This window comes from Sprattus sprattus (genome assembly GCF_963457725.1).
Source record: "Sprattus sprattus genome assembly, chromosome: 15".
In the NCBI taxonomy this organism is placed as follows: Eukaryota; Metazoa; Chordata; class Actinopteri; order Clupeiformes; family Clupeidae; genus Sprattus; species Sprattus sprattus.
Genome location: NC_137913.1, coordinates 12,241,546 through 12,262,158, shown reverse-complemented (window position 1 = coordinate 12,262,158; position 20,613 = coordinate 12,241,546). Strand labels below are relative to the sequence as shown.

The 20,613-nt window shown below is 42.8% G+C and overlaps 2 protein-coding genes across 2 annotated transcripts in view; both read left to right on the top strand.

Annotated features, from left to right (window-relative positions):
• LOC308376763 (multiple epidermal growth factor-like domains protein 9) overlaps positions 1-10,582 on the top strand; it is a gene marked incomplete at both ends in the record, with an annotated part of 26,426 nt that extends 15,844 nt beyond the window's left edge. Inside the window, 3 exons of the mRNA XM_080853223.1 lie at positions 1,450-1,599; positions 6,950-7,219; positions 10,086-10,582. Coding sequence (XP_080709349.1) covers positions 1,450-1,599; positions 6,950-7,219; positions 10,086-10,582 — 917 coding nt within the window. The remainder of the gene's footprint in view (positions 1-1,449; positions 1,600-6,949; positions 7,220-10,085) is intronic.
• A 6,220-nt stretch (positions 10,583-16,802) lies between these two features.
• LOC308376711 (lymphotoxin-alpha) lies at positions 16,803-19,036 on the top strand (the record flags this gene model as incomplete). Its single annotated transcript, XM_080853154.1, has 4 exons — positions 16,803-16,985; positions 17,231-17,255; positions 17,825-17,902; positions 18,597-19,036. 4 exons carry the CDS (start codon positions 16,803-16,805, stop codon positions 19,034-19,036), a joined length of 726 nt encoding a protein of 241 aa, XP_080709280.1.
• Positions 19,037-20,613: the final 1,577 nt, after the last annotated feature.

Below are 20,613 nucleotides of genomic sequence, written 5' to 3'. Positions count from 1 at the left end.
GGTCTGTAAATCTACCAGGCTGACCACAGACTCCTTTGGAGAGGTCTGTATTCATAATTAAGTAGATTGAGTTTTTCTCAAAAACGTTGAACATCAAAATGTGTCTATGAATGTGGTCTGAAGCCATGCCTAGTGTGTGAAAAATGGTCTATCTGCATATGCTTATTCTTGCATACAGCTTGTGAGCACCAGTTCCTCAACCAATCCTAGAAAAGGTTACTCAACAACCTATATGCATGTGGAGAGTGTCTTTTGGTTTGTGTTTCAGTATGTCTATGCATGAGTGTGTGTTAATTCAAGAGAGAGTTGATTGAAGTGTTTGTGTGTTTTTGTAATTCAAGTGTATTTGTGTTAAATCATGCGTGTGTATGTGTATGTATGTGTCAATTCAAGTGTGTGCGTATGTACGTGTTCATTGAAATGTGTGTGTGTGAGAGAGTGTTTGTTTGTATGTGTGTGTCTGTATCTGTTCATTCAAGTGTGCGTGTGGTGTGTGTGTGGTGTGTGTGTGTGTGTGTGTGTGTGTGTGTGTGTGTGTGTGTGTGTGTGTGTTAGACGAGGGTAACCCAGAGCCCATCTGTCTCTCCATGGGATCTGTGTCCAGATGGTTGTTGGGTAACCTTTTTCCTGGGACAAGGCGCCCTGAGCACAGCCGGGATTTATCACTTCCAGATTTCGCTCCACAAAAAAGAAAAAAGAAAAAAAGAGCCTTCCTGTGTGTCTGTTGTAATGGATTAGGGCTTTTCACACCCCACACACACACAGTTCACAGTCCACACTGTAAATATAATGTCTCACACACTTTATGTGGTCGTCAGAGTACACAGCTGGGTTGGAGCCCATTCTTCCCGTTGTGTCACAGGTGGTCCCTCAAAAGCTTGTTTCAAATAAGAAAAAAATGTACTCACGTTTTGTTACACATTAAATAAACACCTAATGTCATGTTCTATCATCTACTAATATTCACATAAATATATGATAATACTGGTTATGTATGTAATATACTAATATCAGTTGCTTTGGACAAAACCAAAACCATAACCATCATATTTAAGAGGTGGTTGGGTCTTCCTTCAGTTTGTATGCATGCATTCACTTGTCTCCTTAGTTATAAGTGTCCTCATTTTAGTGAAACTGGAACAATGGCCCATTACGAAGCAGACCTGGCCTAGAATGTACTCTTGTAGAGGACATGAGCTCTGTATTACATCATAGTACTGCTAGGTGGACCTTTCCAGAGAACTTGAATGCGTCAGCACTGTGAACCTGATTTAGCTTTGACATCCAATCATCCAGTGCAGCCTTGCTGTTGAGAGCCTAGCACCTATTGTTCTGACAGAACACCGTTGCTGCCACACTCTGACTATGCCTCTGAAGGTCACATTGTCCTATGTTCATGTGCGTATGCCTGTCTGTGTGTGTGTGTGTGTGTGTGTGTGTGTGTTTTAGGTGGCTGCCTGGACTGCCAGGGTAACACACAGGGCCAGAACTGCGAGGAGTGTGTACCTGGGTTCTACCGCCGACCTGGAGAGGGTGTAAGGGACGCTTGCATTCCCTGTCCCTGCTCCAACCGCACCTCCTCTGGAAGCTGCCATGTCGGTGAGTGCTGCTGTCGCTCATCTTTGTGAACCCCCGATAACCTGTCTGTGGATGGAATTCTTTTTTTTTCTACCTTTTTAATCTCCCCTTTTTGTAACAATCACAAAAATTTTACAGTACAACATCGCCATAACAAAAGCAGTAGTGGTAAAGTAAATTAATTTGGCCTGTTGGGTTGGGTTTTGTGTTGCAGAGATTTTTTCTTCTTCAATATGTAGTACCAGTGAGGTAACAGATTCACCTCTATGGGTGGGTGGTGATTCAGTGTGAATACTTGACAGTAAATATGCAGCACCTCTGATATGTGGCAGCCATTAATGTTCGTGAAAACTGGACGTGTACGTGCGCATCCCCAAAGGTGCTCTCTGTAGACCAAACACTATTTCCTTCATGGGGTTATGAAAGCCCAAAAGAACACATTTGTCACTGGTGCTGATATCTCTTGTACTTTTATATGGTGGTGATTTGTGGTATGTACAGAGGTCCTGTCAGTAGAACTAAGGCTGTGCTCCTATTCCAAGTGATAACACGAGCACTGCAAACAAGCATGAAGACAGAGCACGGAGAGATGTATCGAAAAGGCCCAAATGCAACCAAATGCTTTCCATCTTTGAGGGGTGAACATGAGGGCATTTTACGTGTGAGCATTTTGTGTGATGACTTCTGACGTTTTCTTCAACAACACATAGCTGTGTTCTGAGGTTCTCTTCAACAACACATAGCTGTGTTCTGAATAATCGCTCGAGAACCCAGAGCAAACAATACACATGGGCTTTGCGGGAAATGCGTGTGCCCGTGCCCGTCTCTATTCATGTGCACGTGCACGTGCCCGTCTCTATTCGTGTGCATGTGCATGTGCACGTGCCCGTCTGTATTCCCTCCCTACATCACCTCCATTGGTTGGAACTGCCCAGCAACAGCGTTGGTTGGTAGATACGTTTGCCACGGAAACTGTCGCATTGAGTGTGCGCGGGCCCATCGTTGACTGGGGTGGCCTCGGGAGTGGATCTCCGTGGCGATGACTGCCAGGGAGTGGGCGTGACCCCAGATTGCCCAGGCTACCATGAGCCCTGTGATGCTAGGGACTAGGAAGGGACATGGCATTCAATGCCAAAGCAGACTGATGACGCGCATATTTGGATGGAATACTGTACAAGAGAGTGGCATCAGGCTGAGGTGGGGAAAACTGTATTCAGACAGCTCGTTGTATCCTGTTTGAAGTTAAAGCTGTAGACGTGGGTTCAGAAGGAAGTTTTTTATTTTTTTTTATTTTAACCTTCATCAACATACTGTAAGTGATTAACCGTTTTGATTGGCCGGATGTCAGTTTGTTAGTTTTTTACAGTTGAATTCTAAGAAAATGTAAAAAAAACAAAAAAAAAACACGACCCCTCCTTCAAAGGGTCCTGTTAGACTCAGGATGTTGACAAAGAAAGGATAAGACATCAGAGGCATCAGGAGATTGTATTTTCTGTTTAAGAGCATGGTCTCTATGGCAACAGCATACAGTACGTCCGACAAACGGGCTTGTGGATGTTCCTGAGCGTGACCTCTCTCTCTCTCCCTCTCTCATCAGGTTCTAGCTTCTAATGTTGGTATTACTCACGCCTGAAGCCCAGTACAGTCACCCTACACCGCCCTTTAATGTAATACTAAACAGCCTAGAGCTCAAAATGTACGGTGTTAGGTAAGATCTCACTGCGGTCAGAGGCGTGCAAGAGGCCGTGCTGGCAACTGTGGCTTGAAGAACAGCATGAAGAACAGCATAAAAAATATGTAACAAAAGGCAAACAAATGCCTGATATACATTAAAGGTATGACTGACAGCCATCAGGTGCTGAGAAAGGAAGCCATGTGTTGAATAGTAACTGCATATGCAGCACAAATGAAAAATAATAATAATAATAACATGAATAAACGGAGTGTATGATGTGTGTTTGTGCAGCCTGTTCTGCCATGCAACATTCATTTGAGAGGGCGGATTAGTGTCTGTTATCTCTCAATGCAGGTCAGTCTGTAAATGTGTGTGTGTATGTGTGTGTGTGTGTGTGTGTGTGTGTGTGTGTGTGTGTGTGTGTGTGTGTGTGTGTGTGTGTGTGTGTGTGTGTGTGTGTGTGTGTGTGTGTGTGTGTGTGTGTGTGTGTGTGTAAGAGCAGTCATTCTGTACACCATGGTCTCTATCCCCGCCATAAATATTTTAGATCTCTTCTAAGCATGCCTGCGCACGTGTGTGCGTGTGTGTGTGTGTCTGTGTGTATTTGTGCACACTTAAACTCATCTCTTGAGACTTGAGCGCATTCTTCCGCCTCTATGACTTGTGAAATGAACCCCGGGGCGCTTCAGCTCTCCACTGCCCTCCGCTTCTGTGGTTCCTTTCTACAGATCAACCCTTACGCTCATATTGTGCAGTCACACACACACACACACACAGACAAACACAAACACTTGCACTCTCTCATACACACACACACACACACAAAAACAAAAACACACACACTCACGCTCTCTCTCACTCGCGCACACACACACACTTGTTTATGACTTCATCACGCTGATGCTCTATGTGTAGGTTTTGGCATGTGGTACTCTTTTTGAACAGCAGACTGGCAAGGGTAGACCGGCTGGCACCGTCTCTACCAGGTCCATTCTAAAGAGAAGGCCTCTCTGCTCAGTCATCAGGTATCCCAGTCTGTGTAGTTAATGAGCCGCTGGGCCCGTGGGCCACTGCTCCTGCCTCATATTCTGCCCCGATTCTGGTTCGACTCCAGAATCGGGGCGCATTTGGCATCAGGTTTGGCTCAGGTGTTGAACTGCCTCACTGGACGTTCGAGTGACTGATCATTCATAAATGAATGAATTAGATAATGAGTGAGCTTTTATTGTATGGCGTACAGTTCTTCATTGTGTGGTCCGGTTGTTTTGTTTACTATGTCATATCAGTGAGGTTGTAGAAGATCTTTAGGCACTCATGCCTGGCAGTCATGTGGAAGTGTGAAGATAATGCTATGCTTATGCTATGCTATGCTAATGCTATGTACCGTATGTGGATCTAAACGCCTCTGAAATCCCAATCCACACCCCTCCATGTGACAGGATTAACTTCACTAACGTTAATTGATGCCTTACTTGAATAAAAAAAAGCATGAACTTCTACATTAACAAACCAGACATATCACTGTGTAGGCTACAAAAGTTTAAGGTTTGTATATGTTACTTGACAAATTGCTCCTTACATCTATAACCTGCAGGCTAACATTATTCAATTCCTTACAACTATTAAGTAACATTAAGTGCTGTTCTCCTGAATGTTTTATTAATGGAAAGCACTGCATTTAATGTATGTACATTAATAGAGCCCTCATGTAAAGCACTATTTAATTCCAAGAGCTCAGAAATACATGCAAGGGAAATAAGAGTGCCCTAGATTGCTAGCGGTTGGGTTTAGGGACTACTTACACACGCAGGCAGGATGACAATGCCAGTGGCACATTTAGGTTTCCAGGCAAGGGCACTTTGAAATGCACTGAAGTTTTCTTTAGGGCCCGAGCATGAATAGCATTAAGCCACTACTCTCAGTTTTTTTTTAGATCATCATTCACCACTTTAGTGCAATTGCGTAACACCCAGATCAGCATACACTTAAAAAACACGTCCTTATCTCCCTTAAAATACACTGATATTTCCCCCTAATTTCCCCCTGAAACCATTCAACAGCATTTAGCGTGAATTATATAAAGGCTCTTTGGCTTGAGAACCGAGGTGACTCCTGTCCATGGTGTGTGGTTGTTGGTCTGTTAATTACCACTAAGTCTACGTGATGTTTCTTGAAATATTCCATCATGTATATCATTCTGAGTTTGTGTTTCTTAAAGGCAGAGTGACACAGAGAGTTGGAATGCCACAGCAAACTAACCAGGTCTAACAAACCCATTTTACTTTCCTCTCATGAAGGCTACGTACCTTTAAGGCTTATCTGTAGTTAGGCTATAAATCTATAATATGGATTTTTTTCCTCCAACCGTCTCATGTACTCCTCTGCTAAGCCTATTCAGCTCCTACCATTGACCATGTTAACCAAATTCCATCGGTGCATTTTAAACCGGTTTAGGTTGGTGTCAGAGGTCAGGGCTAGGGTTAGGCTGAGCGGCCACTTAAAGATGTCCTCAGAGACCCCTTCTGCTCGTTTTATGGTGAGATATTTATGACTGTTGTTCTTGCTGGTTTTGTTTAAAACTCAAACAGCCAGTTGTGTTCATTTTCTTGTGGTGATAATTTCACCTTAAAAGTCATTGGTAAATGTAATGCAGTTTAATGCAAAGGAGATTTTCTCATTGTCCCTGTATGCAATAAATCTGTTTAAGCCAATTCAATAATAGTTAATTAAACCAGCCTCTACCAGTATGCCATTAGGAAGGGCCTGCATGGCATAATGCCATCACCTTGTGGTGTGCACAACCCTGAGTGGATGAAAGGGTATGATAACACTCTGTATTACCCAACATGCAGCATAAGTACAGTGTAACGCACCAATTATCATTGTGTAACAGCACTTTATTCTCCTTTCTTACATAACCCCAACGCTCGCCCTCACCCCATTTCTAATCCTGACCTTAGTTTCATAACAATGTGCTGTTAGTCTGCAGTATACAGTCTGGCCAGGTGTCCTGTGCTTAAATACCTGTCTGCAGGGGTGAACCAATCATGCACCTGTGTGCCTGTAGGGTGTGCTCTTCCAATCAAATGAAATAACACAACAGTACAGTGCCACCTAGTGGCCATTTGCAGAAGTGTGTCGTTTGTCTGCCTCGTCTTCATGGTGGAAGAGCAGTCTTCACCGCACTGCGCTGCTGTTTCCTCTGCGTCCAGACAACGGAGAGGAGATTTAGCGTCTGTATTCTTGGAGCATGTTACGATGGAACATGATGAACTGGATTCAATTGACATTATGAAGTCTTTGTGGTCTTATGAGTGTCTCTCTGAGAGTACCAACATGACAAATGTTACGACATAATGAATTGATGTATTTGGGAAGGGGGGGGGGGGGGGGGGGGAGAGTGTTCTAGCTATTGAAAAAATTAGGGGCTAAGTCTAGTTTGTATTTTCTTCTTTAAATAGCTAGGCTATTTTTTTTTTTTTAAACAAAGCTTTTAATCTGGTGCACCAGCCAACTTTGTGTGCACTGTGCAGCCATTGATTTCTCCCTCATTCATCAGGATCCAGTCTGTTACACAGTCGGTCAGTTACTTTGCTCTAAACAGCTCTGTTTTCAGGGCCTAACGATGCCACTGTGTGTGTGTGTGTGTGTTTGTGTGTGTGTTATGTGTGTGTGTGTGTGTTTGTGTCCCCTCAGACTCCACCGGGCGTGCTGTGTGTGACAAGTGTAAAGCCGGCTTTTCTGGTGCCACCTGTGACCTCTGCATCGACGGCTTCTACCGCTCGGGTGGGGTGTGTGTTCGCTGCGAGTGTAACGGGAATGCTGACCCTCGCTCTGCGCCGCGACTGTGCCACCTAGACACCGGTCACTGCCTGAGCTGCGCCAACAACACGGCCGGACAGCACTGCGAGCTCTGTGCCCCTGGCTACACCGGCGACGCCAGCGCACACAACTGCACTCTCAAGGGTAAGCACGAGACATCTGCAGTCACCGATTAGAGGTGATGGAATGTGCCACGGCTTTGGGAGCAATGCTGCAGGGGCATCACATGTCGGGTTCCTAGGGTTCTGATTGGATGATTGCAACAAGTCCCCCGCTAATGGTTAAATTATCTCCAGTTAAACATTTGTTGCGTAATATCAATGGGAAAGTACCTGAACAACATCGCTCAGCAACATTACCTGGTAACATTGCTCAAAACATCGCCCTGTGTATCATCAACCTAAAGGTTCAGTGTGTCGTTTCTGGTGGCATCTATTAGTAGAAATGGAATAGTATTGTCCGTGGTTAGTATAAGTTTATAATAACCTGTAACTACAAATTGTTGTGTTTTCGTTAGAATGAGCCCTTTGTATCTACTACTTGTTCACTTTTGACCTCTCACAGAGACCAAAATGATCAGGTCTCTGTGATCTATGTTTTAATTAATATATACAGCTCTAGAACTGAGACCATTTTCGCACTTAGATTGAAACCATTAAAATGAGTCCAAACATCATATAGAAATCACTTTCCAATCTCACATTTGAGTTTGACACTCTCATCCTCATTCCCCTGTCCCTAATTTCACCTCAGCACGGAAACATACACAGAGACAAGCAGGCACAGAGGTCTGAGATACGAGTCTCTGCAGGGGGCTAGGAATTTTTAAGCATTTCGACAGGCTCTGGGCAATGCTTGCTGGGGGCACGATAAACAAGCACCTAACCCCCCTACAGATGAGTTAATCAACCAAAGTAGATTATCCACAGAAACCCATCTCTGCCTTACATCCTTCTCATTTTCCTTTTCCTTCTCCTTTCTTCTTCTTCTTTTCCTTTTCCTTCTCCTTTTCCTTTTCTTTTCCTTCTCCTCCTCCTTCTTCTTCTCCTTCTTTTTCTTTTCCTTTTCCTTTTCCTTTCTTCTTCTCCTTCTTTTTCTTTTCCTTCTCCTTTTCCTTTTCTTTTCCTTCTCCTCCTCCTTCTTCTTCTCCTTCTTTTTCTTTTCCTTTTCTTTTCCTTTTCCTTTCTTCTTCTCCTTCTTTTTCTTTTCCTTTTCCGTTTCCGTTTCCTTTTCCTTTTCCTTTTCCTTTTACTTTTACTTCTCATTCTCATTCTCATTCTCATTCTCATTCTCATTCTCATTCTCATTCTCATTCTCCTTCTCCTTCCCCTCCTTTGATGTACTGCAGTTCACTTAATCTGCACATAACAACACAAGACCAGTAAACGCAGACCTAACTTCACCGCTGCAGAGGTCAGGGTACTGTTGCAGAATGTAGATGTGTCCATTCTATTCCACTGTGGCTATATCCACGTGTTAGAGTTTAGTGCTTATTTATTTATTTACTGCCATTTGCTGTGTTCGTGTAGAGCTTTTATTTATTCTAAGACATAACGATGTCTCGTAGAATCATGACTATAAATGTGAAATGTAATTGTTTATGATACAAATATTGTCGTATTTATTTTTATTATAATTATTTAGAGGATGTCTGTAGAATTGATGTGAACGCAATCGACCACGATTTCTTATAAATTCAGCCCTCAAGAACATGGGCACACTCCAATCTGGCCGATTTACGACTGCTATTTATGGTTCTTAAATTCTGTTCTAAATTAAAAACGAATCCCAGATGTGAAAAACATTCATGAATGCCAGAATTGTCCCCGAAACTTCACAAGTGGGGTTAAATGCGTTCGGGAATGAGGTCCAATGTTCCCAACAAGCTGCATCCAGGGTTCAGCTGAGCTAGTCATTTTTTCAACTGCATTTCATTTTCCTGTTATAGGCTTACTTTTGCAAAAAAAATTAAAAATCCTGAGCTTAACTTCTAATGGAAAGTTTCCGGAAAAATTTCCGGAAATATCCCAGAAATGTTAAACCCCTTTGCAACAGTAGTTAAAAGACTGTGTATTTTCGTATTGCCGTTGTCTACTGTTTTATCTTTTGATAACTGTTGGAATGTGTCGCTTGATCTGTAACTGTTCACCTCCAGTCTTCTACTAGCTGACATTTTAAGTGAGCTTACACATATCTAGGGGTTTGTTGTGTTAGAAATTAACCCTGAATCCAGGATTCTTGGAGTTTATTTCAGCGTGGAGACTCCCTCTTTGCGTGTTACTCAGAGAATGGCCTACCTGACAGTAAGAAGTACATTCCGACAGGTGGAAGAATACAAGGGAGTGGTGATGAGACCCATCCTATACGTTTATGACAGGAAGGGGAGACAATGGTACTTTGCACATGCTGCAGGAGAGCCTGAAGTCTCACCTAAGCCATTTGAATGTCTTGCCTCAGCCACTTGCTGTTACTGAGACAAAGTGCATAACCAGGGAAGATGAGTAAGATGATACAAAAATGATGTAAGCTTAGTTCATGTCTGACACAACAGGAAAACAGCAATATGCTGATCCAACAAGGGCAACGGAATATTTATAGAGTTGTTCATGAAGCAGAGGGCATAGGTTAAAAAAGAATTTATGGCTACAGGTACATTCAGCAAAGATGATTTAGATAAGCAGTGACGCACTATCCTATCTTCATGCAAATACTATACGTCTGTGTGCTTCTCACAAATAGTAGTGACGCACTGTCCTCCACAATGGCTTACTGCCATACCACACTGAGCAGGCCCGATCTCGCCCAATCTCGGAAGAAGCTAAGCAGTGCTGGGCCTGGTTAGTGCTTGGATGGGAGACCACCTGAGATTACCGGGTGTTGTAAAATGAAGCTCGGTGTGTCAATCCCTCGCTGCGTATAGGTTTGTATGGATGTATGTATATGTCTGTACGTTTGAATATGTTTTTGGTGTGTGTGTGTGTGTGTGAACTGTTCTGTTATATCTTTACAGTGCAAGTCCTTCCTGTCCTAGAGTTGACGACCCAGGCCAAACCCAGCCAGCCACTTCCAGCTACCCACTCCAGCCCACCCCAGCCCGACGCCAGCACAGCACCAACCCCACCCTCTGCCTCCATCACCACCTCATCCGCCCAGGCCAAGCTCCCCAGCCTGGTGGCCCCCACCCGCAACTCCACGGCGGCCGCGCTCACCGTGGTCTCCTGGACGCAGTTCAACGTGGTGGTGCTGGCCGTCATTATCGCCGTGGTGGTGCTCCTCATGGGCTTCGTGGCCGGCGTCTACACCTACCGCGAGTACCGCAACCGCAAGCTAAACGCACCCTTCTGGACCATCGAGCTCAAGGAGGACAACATCAGCTTCAGCAGCTACCACGACAGCATCCCCAACGCCGACCCCGCGGGGCTCCTGGAGGAGGAGCCGTGCCCGGTTGCAACAAACGGTCAACTCGCGCTCACCACCACCACGCCGAACATGTACACCAAGGCATGAGGAAGCAGACGGACGGGGGGAAATGGATACGCTTCCCCAGCCGGCTCTTCACTGAGAACAAAATTATCAAAATACGTGAGCCCCATGAAGAGTTACCTTGAAAGGATATTTAGTTGATGGTCATCAGCCTTGACATTGAGAAAGGCATTTGCTACACGCTAAAGCTAGTTCATCACAAGGGCTTGTGTCTCTGTGTGTACATGGGTGTGGGGAAGAGGGCCTTGTGAAAGGGGCTCACCCGCTGGTCATGAATTGTACATGCACAGAGCACGACATGTAAAGGCAACGCTACTGCTCAAGCGAGGGCGTCACTGTAATTACATGAGTAACGTCTGCCCTGTCTCAGCCTATGCGAAATATAAGGATTTGGATTGAAAGATTGCTGGCCAAACATCCAAGACATTTAGAAGAAAAAAGAATGAACCGTAGTGCTCTCAGTTTGACGCGATGCATTGCCTACTGTGATGCACTCCCATGTTTGAGTATGATTGCCGAGGGGATTTCCAAATGAAACAATCCCTGACTTGGTGAAAAAAAATTCACAGTTTCATTTTGAAATCGTAAAAACAAGGCTCTGGGGAACAAAAGAAAACACGTCATGCAGCTTTCAGTGACTCTTCGTGACTTGAGGGCAGTTTTAACTCTGCGACATAAAACCTCAATGTTTGACAGAACAGATATAAAGGCCACTTCTGTTCTGGACCCTTATTTGGCAGGGCCCTAACCCTTTTAACCTTGATATTAAAAACATAGCGGGAAAAGGGCCAATCCTGCCACCTGCAAAATAAGGAACTTCTTCTGCCGGATCTCCCATATCTGCAATACAGGTGATTAAAAACATCCCAGTCACCCCAATGCAGACGTGGACACACAAAAGCATGGCTTCTCCACATCCTGATATGCACATACCCAGCCGACAACCGGCTCTGGAAGCAGTCTGTGCCAGGGCCAGATCCCTTATCCAGAGTGGCCCCCTGGACGCTCATCTGCCATGCTGCAAACCACGTTCATCCTCAGGTCCAGATGAAGGATAAGCTGTGCAGGGGGCATGAATAGGTCCTTTTGCTCGGCATATACCTGAACACAACACTGTGTGCAAAGACTAATTACTTGCAAAGACAGCTAGAAACACAGGAGACACCATGACACATGTACAGGAGCTGAGCGGCAGGCTTCAATGCAATCAGCGAAGCTGAAGATTCTCAGAACAGAAGCCATTCTTACATGACACTGACACTGAAGCTAGGTAGATCATCTGTTCTGAAGGTAGAATATTTTCCTCAATGACTGCTTGGCCTGTTTATTGTTTTATACACACCTTACTCACTCATACTGTGAATTACATTCAATAATACTCTCAGCATAGACTGTAGACTATTATCTATTTGCTTCCTGAATAGATTGTAATACAAAAAAAATTAAATGTGTCCCTGAATCTGGTAAAAGTACCCCAGATGATCACTATCACTGCTATGTGTTCCTTAAGAATCTAAAACCGTCCATCTGGCCGTACTTTGTGTGTTTTGTTTCTTTTTGTGTTTGTTGAAACTAGTGAATAATTTTTTCTTTGTTACACCTTTAACGAACTTCCTAACGAGAAGAGTTTTAACACAATTTCCTTTTTTTGTAAGAAAAGGTAATACAGTTGGTTCCTGCGTTACTGGTTTAAATCATTTCGTTGAATTTTGCACTGTTGGAAGATTGTAAAAATTGTCAACTTTTTCCACGCTTAACATAAAACTCATTAGTGCTGTCTGTTAGTAACGTGTTGGAATTTAACTTGACCCAAGTTAGTTTAATTTAATCAAAAAGGCCATCCTTTTTTAATTTGAAATTTGGTTTATTGTTCAAATTTGCTCAGTTTATTGTGAAGATGGTGAAGTAAAAATCACAAGCCTCGTTTAGGGAGGATCACCCCTGTCTTATCAATTTAAATTACAAAATCTTGAGGTTTAACAAAAAATGTAATACACTGAAAGCATTACGAGACGAGTTCATCTGAAATGCAAAACAGCCATAACATTACAGAGCAAAACTTTTTCTAACATAACAGAGCAAAACATGGAAACAGATGCTGTAAGTAAGTTGTATTGTTATTAGCCTCCTGCAGCCTTATGGATGGACCTCTTTTATGCCAGCCTTCATGTATGGGTGTGATCTCATAGCCTGTATTTCCTTCTTTTTTCTCTGAGCTCTACCTCACATTACTTCTCTGATTGCAGATATGGGCCAGACCCTGGCTACATCCGTACCTGTATCTGGGATTTGCTAGTCCCTTTTGCTTAAGATCTGTGACTGAAGGATCACCCTGTACCCTTTATTTAGTTATTTATTTATTTATTTATTTATTTATTGATTGATTATTATTATTTTGCATCATCTCTTCTTTCGAGACGGCTCCTGATCCCTGGTCAGTGTGAGCTAGACCTGCCACAGGTACTGCTGTTCGAACAGTCACAGGTTTTGGGCTGGCAGCTGGGTTACTTTGAGAGCCTTCGCTGTGTTTGACTGTGGGCTCCCTCCGTGGGTCAAGTACCTTTGACGCAAGGTTGTGTGTGTTTGTTGTTAAGTTTGTTATAGGACGTTTTAGCCTTTATTCAGACAGGACAGTGGAGAGGAACAGCAAAGGAGTAGGAGATGAATTAGGTTTGTGTGATTAAGAGGCCATCGTTCATCCAACATTGATGGAGTGTTTATGCACAAGGTTCTGAATCATTGCTTTGTCTCTGTGTGTCTGTCTCTGTGAGTATTTGTTTTGGTTACAGTCAAATGTATTATTTGAGTGTTCTGATTAGATGATAAGCTTCCCACTGAAAATTAAAGTTCTCTACACACATATTAATAGCCCGGTGTAAATGAAACAACCTCACTCAACATCGTTGCCGGGCAACATTGTTAAAATAGTTGCCCTGTGTTTCATCACCTTAAGGTTCAAAGTTCAGACCACTACTGCTGCTGTTATGCTGTGTTCCTAGTGATTGCCTAATCCCTCTTTCACTCCTTCTCTCTTCCTTTTTCTCTCTCTGTCACTCTCCACCTCGGCTGTCTTTATCTCTATTTCTATTTCCCCCTGTAATTAAAGACATGGAGTTGTACAGAAGGGTGTATATCTATCTATCTATATATAGAGAGAGAGAAAGAGAGAGTTCACAGAGTATTGTACAGGATGTGATCATTGTTTTCTCAAATGGGTCTGCGACCTAAACCTTCACTGCAAACTGGCTTCACGTCCAATTCAGACTCAAGATGCACAAGTTCACGTAGACATGCAACAAACTTCACAATCAAAGAACAGATGCAAAACGTTTGTTATTATCTGTAGTCACTGAGATTATTGTTTTGGGTGAGGTATGGGGCTGGGCACATTGTTTGTTTTGGGCTGGGGAAAGGTGTTGGATCCAGCGTACCTAATCACCAACGCAACACCAATGTATTTTTTGTTTTGTTTTCAAGGCTACACTTGTATGATCAGGATTAACATGGTGTGTAATATATGACCTGATACCATGTATCTGTGTACTGTATTCAGTATTCAATAAAAAAAATAAGAAGTTAATTCTGTTCATTGAAAAGTCTACCATTATCTTGTCTTGATCTTATCCATCGCCGATTTATCATTTTCTTATCATATGAATAGCCCTCATTTGCCTAGGCTCTCTCCAAAACTGCAGCAGACAAGAGAGAAGCAAAATAAAACACATCACACCAAAACACTTTGTCAGCAGGGATAACCACGTGGTGTGTCTCTGACGTCTGTGGGATATTTCAATATGAGTCAGAAGGAATGTAAGATAATTAATTTCCTTAGTTTGAGGGTTAGTCACACACACAATACAATATCAAAAAGGCTTTTTACGTAGAAAATGGGTGTGGTATTAGGTGCCGGGGACATCAATCTTTTTTAATTGACTCTCAGTTCTTTGATCGCTTGGATACTGTCACAACAATATGCACAGGCCTCAGCAAAAACAGGTATCAGTGACCACACAATCACACCCGTGCTGCCAGGCAGTGACGCTGTTACGGCCGCCTCGTGACCGCAACATAAACATTGGAGGCACACAAACTGTTTTCTTACTAAATGACGCGTGTTTATTTATCCCATACAAATGTCTAGAGGGTTTGACGGCTGTATCCTGATAAACAGCTCGAGAGACCAACAGGTGTCCACTGATCCATTGTACCTCCCCAGGTGTGGGTAATCAGAGCATCAACGACGCTCGACATCCCCACATGCCTCCCCAGCCCCACAGAGATTGACGTGAACGTGATGGGGTCCCCGCACCCACTGGAATACCCTCCCGCAGGCGCAATGGGCAGTTCCAGCAAGCCTGCTCCTTACGCGGGGCAGGCATATAGTCACCAGCTTGTGTCTGTGCCGTACTGGGTACTATGATTGATTGAGAGCTCCCAGATTCAGGATAGGGCACACCCCCCCCCCCCCCTCCCCATTCAAGGAATGACAAAAGAAGGGGGATAAAATCCTTTCTTCATTTTGCTCTCCAGTAGGTACTTGCAGGCCCAGTTAGAAGCCTTTTCGGGCAATAACAGCTGTGCCTGCAATCTTTTCTAATTGATTTGAAGCCCCATGGCGGTGGGTGTGTCATGGATATGCTTAAGCTCTTCATTGAGGCTAGCATGTTGATCGACGGCGGGCGAGCTGCTCTCCCATCTGACTGAGAGTCAGGCAGGAGGGGAGCGGGCACGCTACCAAAGTGACTCAGCCCGGCCAACTCACCTCCACCATCTCCGACGAGCTTGCGGGGGAACAGACAGCTCTGAGAAGCCGGTACTAGGGGTGTTGTACGTGTTGATAGCGGTTTGAGCAACCCCTGCGAACAGCTTGACCATCACCCTAGCCTCTGCTTCCTGTTTGGGTGGTAGGGGGCGCCGTGTCGACCAGCGCAGGAAGGGGCGTGGTAAGCCTGCACGCTATCTTCTATGGTCAGGGTCCCCTTCACAGGCACGACAGGAAGGTGTTGTACTAAGTATCATTGACATTCTTTACACTTAAAGCATAGAAAATGTGGAAACACTTAATAGTGTCTTAACACTTTAGTATTTGAATTTAATAAATGGAGAGATGATTATATTTTTTGCCTTGAGTAAAGAAGTTATTTAGCCTATTGCACACAATAAATGAGGACTACCTACTAATTTTCCCAACTGTTGTATTCATCAGAAAGCGTACTGTGTGCTATATGCTCATGATTGTAATAATCAGTGTTGGGGATGTATAATCTGTAATTTGCTTGGCAAGGGTCTGGTGCTGTTTCTTACGGAAATGCATCTATAGTTATTGTTATAATTATTATTATTATCATTATTATTACAATAATATACTTCACTTGTTTTCCAAAGAACGGCTGTAGAAGCTGTCGTTAAATGCTGTGGATTTCTACAGGTCATCTGACCGCTAGGTGGCGTCTTAGAGATAAGGGCCATTAAAAGCTTTTTGTTTTTCCTGCTCATTATTCTGTGTATAACTCAACGGCCAAATAGATTATCTAGTCAAACTCCTTACTACACCTGTTATTTGTTTTGCATTTCCTGTTTGCTATTTGATCTTAGATACCAGTAGGTTTGTAGATTAACCTTTTGGCTACATACGCCCATGTGGGGGCTTGTCAAACTCTCTCTCTCCCTTTCTCTTTCTCACAGACACACACACACACACAGACACACCCACACCTGCTCTTTCTCTCAATCATATGCTACTTGGTTAGTTCAAGCATAGACATATACCGGTAAATGTTTATGACTTCAGCTGTCACTCTTACTACAACGGAAGTACCACACCTAGAACGCCTCTGCATTGCATTGTCCCAAAATTTTAATCCCTGAATAAAGTCTGAACGTCTTCTAAAAATTGTAACTCTCCTTTACGAAGTTTTGTTTAGGGTTTGTTTTTCTCTCACACAGGCTCAGAGCGTAGCCTACGTGCAAGTTGCCTGACTACTTGCCTGCTGTCTTTGCAATGTCCAAATTGACATTTTACCAGGTGACATAACCATGGCAATTTCGTCACCGCTTGTTCTTTGATGTCGATCTGGTATGTGTTTGGCTTGGAGTAGGCTATACTTCCGCAGACACAGGTGCGTTTACGTATCCGAATCCACCCATGCAGTAGTGTATTTCAACTGTTCATTTTGGGGCGTACACGACCATGTGTAATATAAAAGCCGGGAGGCTAGAACTGATTTCCAAATAGAGAGCACAGATGAATATGGAAGTTCCAATGCTTTCAGAAGAAAACAACTGCAGTGACAGAATGGATCACAGATCGGTGCCGACCCGCAGTGAAATTAATCGGAAAATCTGTCTCTCTTTGACAGCAGTTCTTATGATAAATGTATTGACATGCTCCGCGGTAGTCGTTTACGTCCTGGGTACACAGGCAAAGGTGAGGGGTAAAACATTAAGTTTGGATTCTGCACTTGTCAGTAACTAGAGTGGCTCCACATGCAGTGGTGCAAGAATCAGGCTATCATTAGACATCATGTTTGTGTCAGCAGAATTGGGTTATGCTTAGCTAGCCAGTATCTTCTGCATGTTCCCGGTGATGTTGGTAATATTAGAATCATCATTATGTATTGCTTTTAATCTAGATATTGAACGTTTAACCATTGTCTTATGTGTTTTTCAAAGGCACCGCCTGCAGAAGAATTACCAGGTATTTATTATTCATATTTGTATTGTTATTATTATTATTATAATAATAGTAATAGTCGTATTGTTGTTGTTGTCATCATCATTGATTTAAGTTAGACTTTGTTTCTTTGGGCTAAGTTGGGAGCAGTGGCAGAGCAAGAGTATGGTAAACACTGTCTGAAGGCTCAGATGTACGTAATCCACGTGAAAGCCCACAACCAGTGCCACAGATGCAGACTGATTTGTGCACAATGTTACATTTGTTGAATATATCTGCCCCAAAACTTCAAAGTTAGTGTGAAGATGATTCTCAAAAGCTATCAATTGGATTTCAATATTTGCGTTTCAGAAGGGATTTGGCTTGTGTCTTGTGCACTGATGCCCTACTTTTTAATGAATAAATTGTGTCTTGGAACTTGCCATGTGTATGTGGCCCTTGAATGTTGATCTAAGAAGTGGTAGAAATACTGTAGGAGTATATTGGGGTTGATGATAGTATAGTACATATAGTAAATATAATAATAGTGTATAGATAGTTTATTTTGTATTGAATGTGTATAATCATTTTAACTCTCTCTCCTTCTATTGAAGACGCGTCCGCCCCGATGGCGCAAAGGGACAGCAGGCCCTCAGGAACCACTAACTCTAAACCTTATGCTGAACTCCAAGGTAAATAGTTAGTTTTCTTTTGTGTAAATGGATAACAAATTATCATACTGCAAATAGTCTAATGTTACAGACCATGCCAGTGAGATCATTTTTTTTAGTAAGAGAGAACGTCAATGGGAGACATTGTGTTGTTTATGGTTTGGGCCCTTTCCAGTGTCTTTGTTCTGGTATTGAATGATTATTGTTGTTATTATTATTATAGTAGTAATAATTATTAAAAGAGAGATAGCTCCAAGTGAAGCAGGTCCGAATCGGTCCCAGATAGCTGAATACATACAGACTTAGCCACTGTTTGGGCTTCTAGTTTGTGAGAGAAAACACTGCACTTCAACAACAAAAGGAGGTGGAACTTTACCTGAACCCTGCTTCACAAGACTGACAAAACCACGCCACAAACATGTTATAGCAGATATCATAAACATCATGACAGGTGATGTCCAGTGATTTCAATGTCATGTTATCATGATATGGTTTAAAATCACAGCTCTCTGAATTGTGTATGCCATAAGACCTTGATGTCACATCTGTTTAAGCTGTCATTGCATCAAGGCAATAACAGTTTATGACGGCATATGACAGCAGGATTATGGACATGGTTATGTTAACTTTACGAGGGTTCAGGTAAAGTTCCTCCTTTTGCCAGTTTTTTTTCTCTGTCCTCTGGCCTCCATCTCACTCTAATTCCTATCCTTAGTTACAGGTTCACTGAGTGAAGAAGGAGGAATTCTCAGCTGGAAAGAGAAGAGAGGAAATCTCAACATGGATTACAACTCCAGCGAAGGAAGCCTGCTCATACCAGAGGATGGATTCTATGTCATCTACCTGCAGGTGTCCTACCGTAACCTAGAGAACATGGATTGTGACATTGGCAGCAAGAAGGTCCTTAGCCATGAAGTTTGGACACTGACAAGGGGATACAAACTACCACTGCCCATCATCAAAGCAATCGAAACAGTGTCCTGCAAGGAGGAATTCTGGTTTAAAACTATGCACAGCAATGCCAGGGTGTATTTGTTCAAGGGGGAAAAGCTGCAGGTGAAGCTCAGCCCTAAGACTTTCAAACTGGTGGATATGGGAGGACAACCTGGGACAAAAACATTCTGGGGGGTGTACCTTGACAGCAACGTCAATTAGGTGCCCCTTTATTTTGAGTATAGGTCGAAATGTACATTATTTGTATAGTTATTAATGTATTGTGTAGAGACCAGATGCACCAAGGGAAGATGCTGTTCTGTGGATGCCTGATTGTATGCAGTGATGCACCTAAATTGTTGGTGTAACCCCGCAACAATGGCATTTTCTATCAGAAAGTCTCTGCGAACCAGCATGGCTGCATCACGCACCCGTCTCTGTGTGCGCGTGTGTGTGTGGGTGTGTTTGTGGCAGGCAACCCACGTGACTCAGAGCAATCTAGATCTGTCAACAATCTAGAAACAGTGACCTCAGGAAGGGTAATTTACTATTCACATACCACTGGTATTGTCTACTGCTATTACCATGGTCCATATCTGGTACAAGAAGTGCCATTTGTTGTGCCTGGCTGTGAGTGTCCTGCGTGGCCCCCAAGGCTGTGAGGATGTGTTTGACTTCAAAGTTCGGTGCAAATTTATATGAATGTAGTATATTCATGTTTGGTCTTTAATTTATCCTTGTGATGTGGGCAGCAGTCTGATTGTGGTTTAAGTAAATTCTGAAGTACCTGTCATAGTTGTATTATTTGAATAGAGTTTTTACTTTAATTCTGCATATTAATAAGCTTCCAAGACACCTCTGCACTATTCAGCTGCAAACAGCCAACCAAAGGGTTACTTGAGCCAAAGGGTTCTTAAGACACAGGACAATACCATTGTATCGATGGTGGAAATGTATGGAAATAGAGATAAGGGTACTTAACTTACCATTTGTTATTCACTTATCCTGGTTGGGTTTAATTTCTCTACATTTGATGCATTCATGGTTTACCAAGTTTATTTGGTCATTGAAGTGTATTTGGGTTAATTGGCATCCAAACTGTTCATTCAGTGGTTATAATTTACAGTTGTACTTTGCCATTTGGTTTACACCTTAAATTCAGTTTGGCTGATACTTGTAACATGTAACCTTACTGTTTATTGTAGTCATAATAAACTGTTCATTCCTTAACCATCGATTTAACTCCTTGTGTGCCATGCCTTTACTGATCCACTTGGTGCTTGGTAATATTGGAGGTCATTAACAATAAAGTAAGTATTTTGAGGACAGCATCATATGCCTCTTTGGGTATTTATTGTGCAGGCATGCTGACAATATGAATTTAATTGCTTTTAATGAATTGCCATTTGTAATTGTATTTGAAGAACTTTTCTAAAAACTTTAATACATCTCCCTGCCTTATGCATGCATTTGTGGGATGAGAAGCACAGTGGTAATGTGGGTTATGTGTACCTGTTACTGATCAAGAGTTCAATCATCGAATCAACCAAACAGCTCAACATAAGAGTGAATACCAACAGGAGAATAGCAGAGAATTTTGACAAACTTTTCTTGGCCACTACCCACATAATCAGCTGAGCTGTTCATCCCACACATGCATGAAGTTGGACATGATTGTAGAGCTAAAACACAGGCTCTCCAACTATACAAACTCTAAATAGCATTATAAAAATAGAGACTTTTTCGACCAAACCCAAATTTCAAACTTTTTTCCTGAGTTTATATATAAATATATAAAT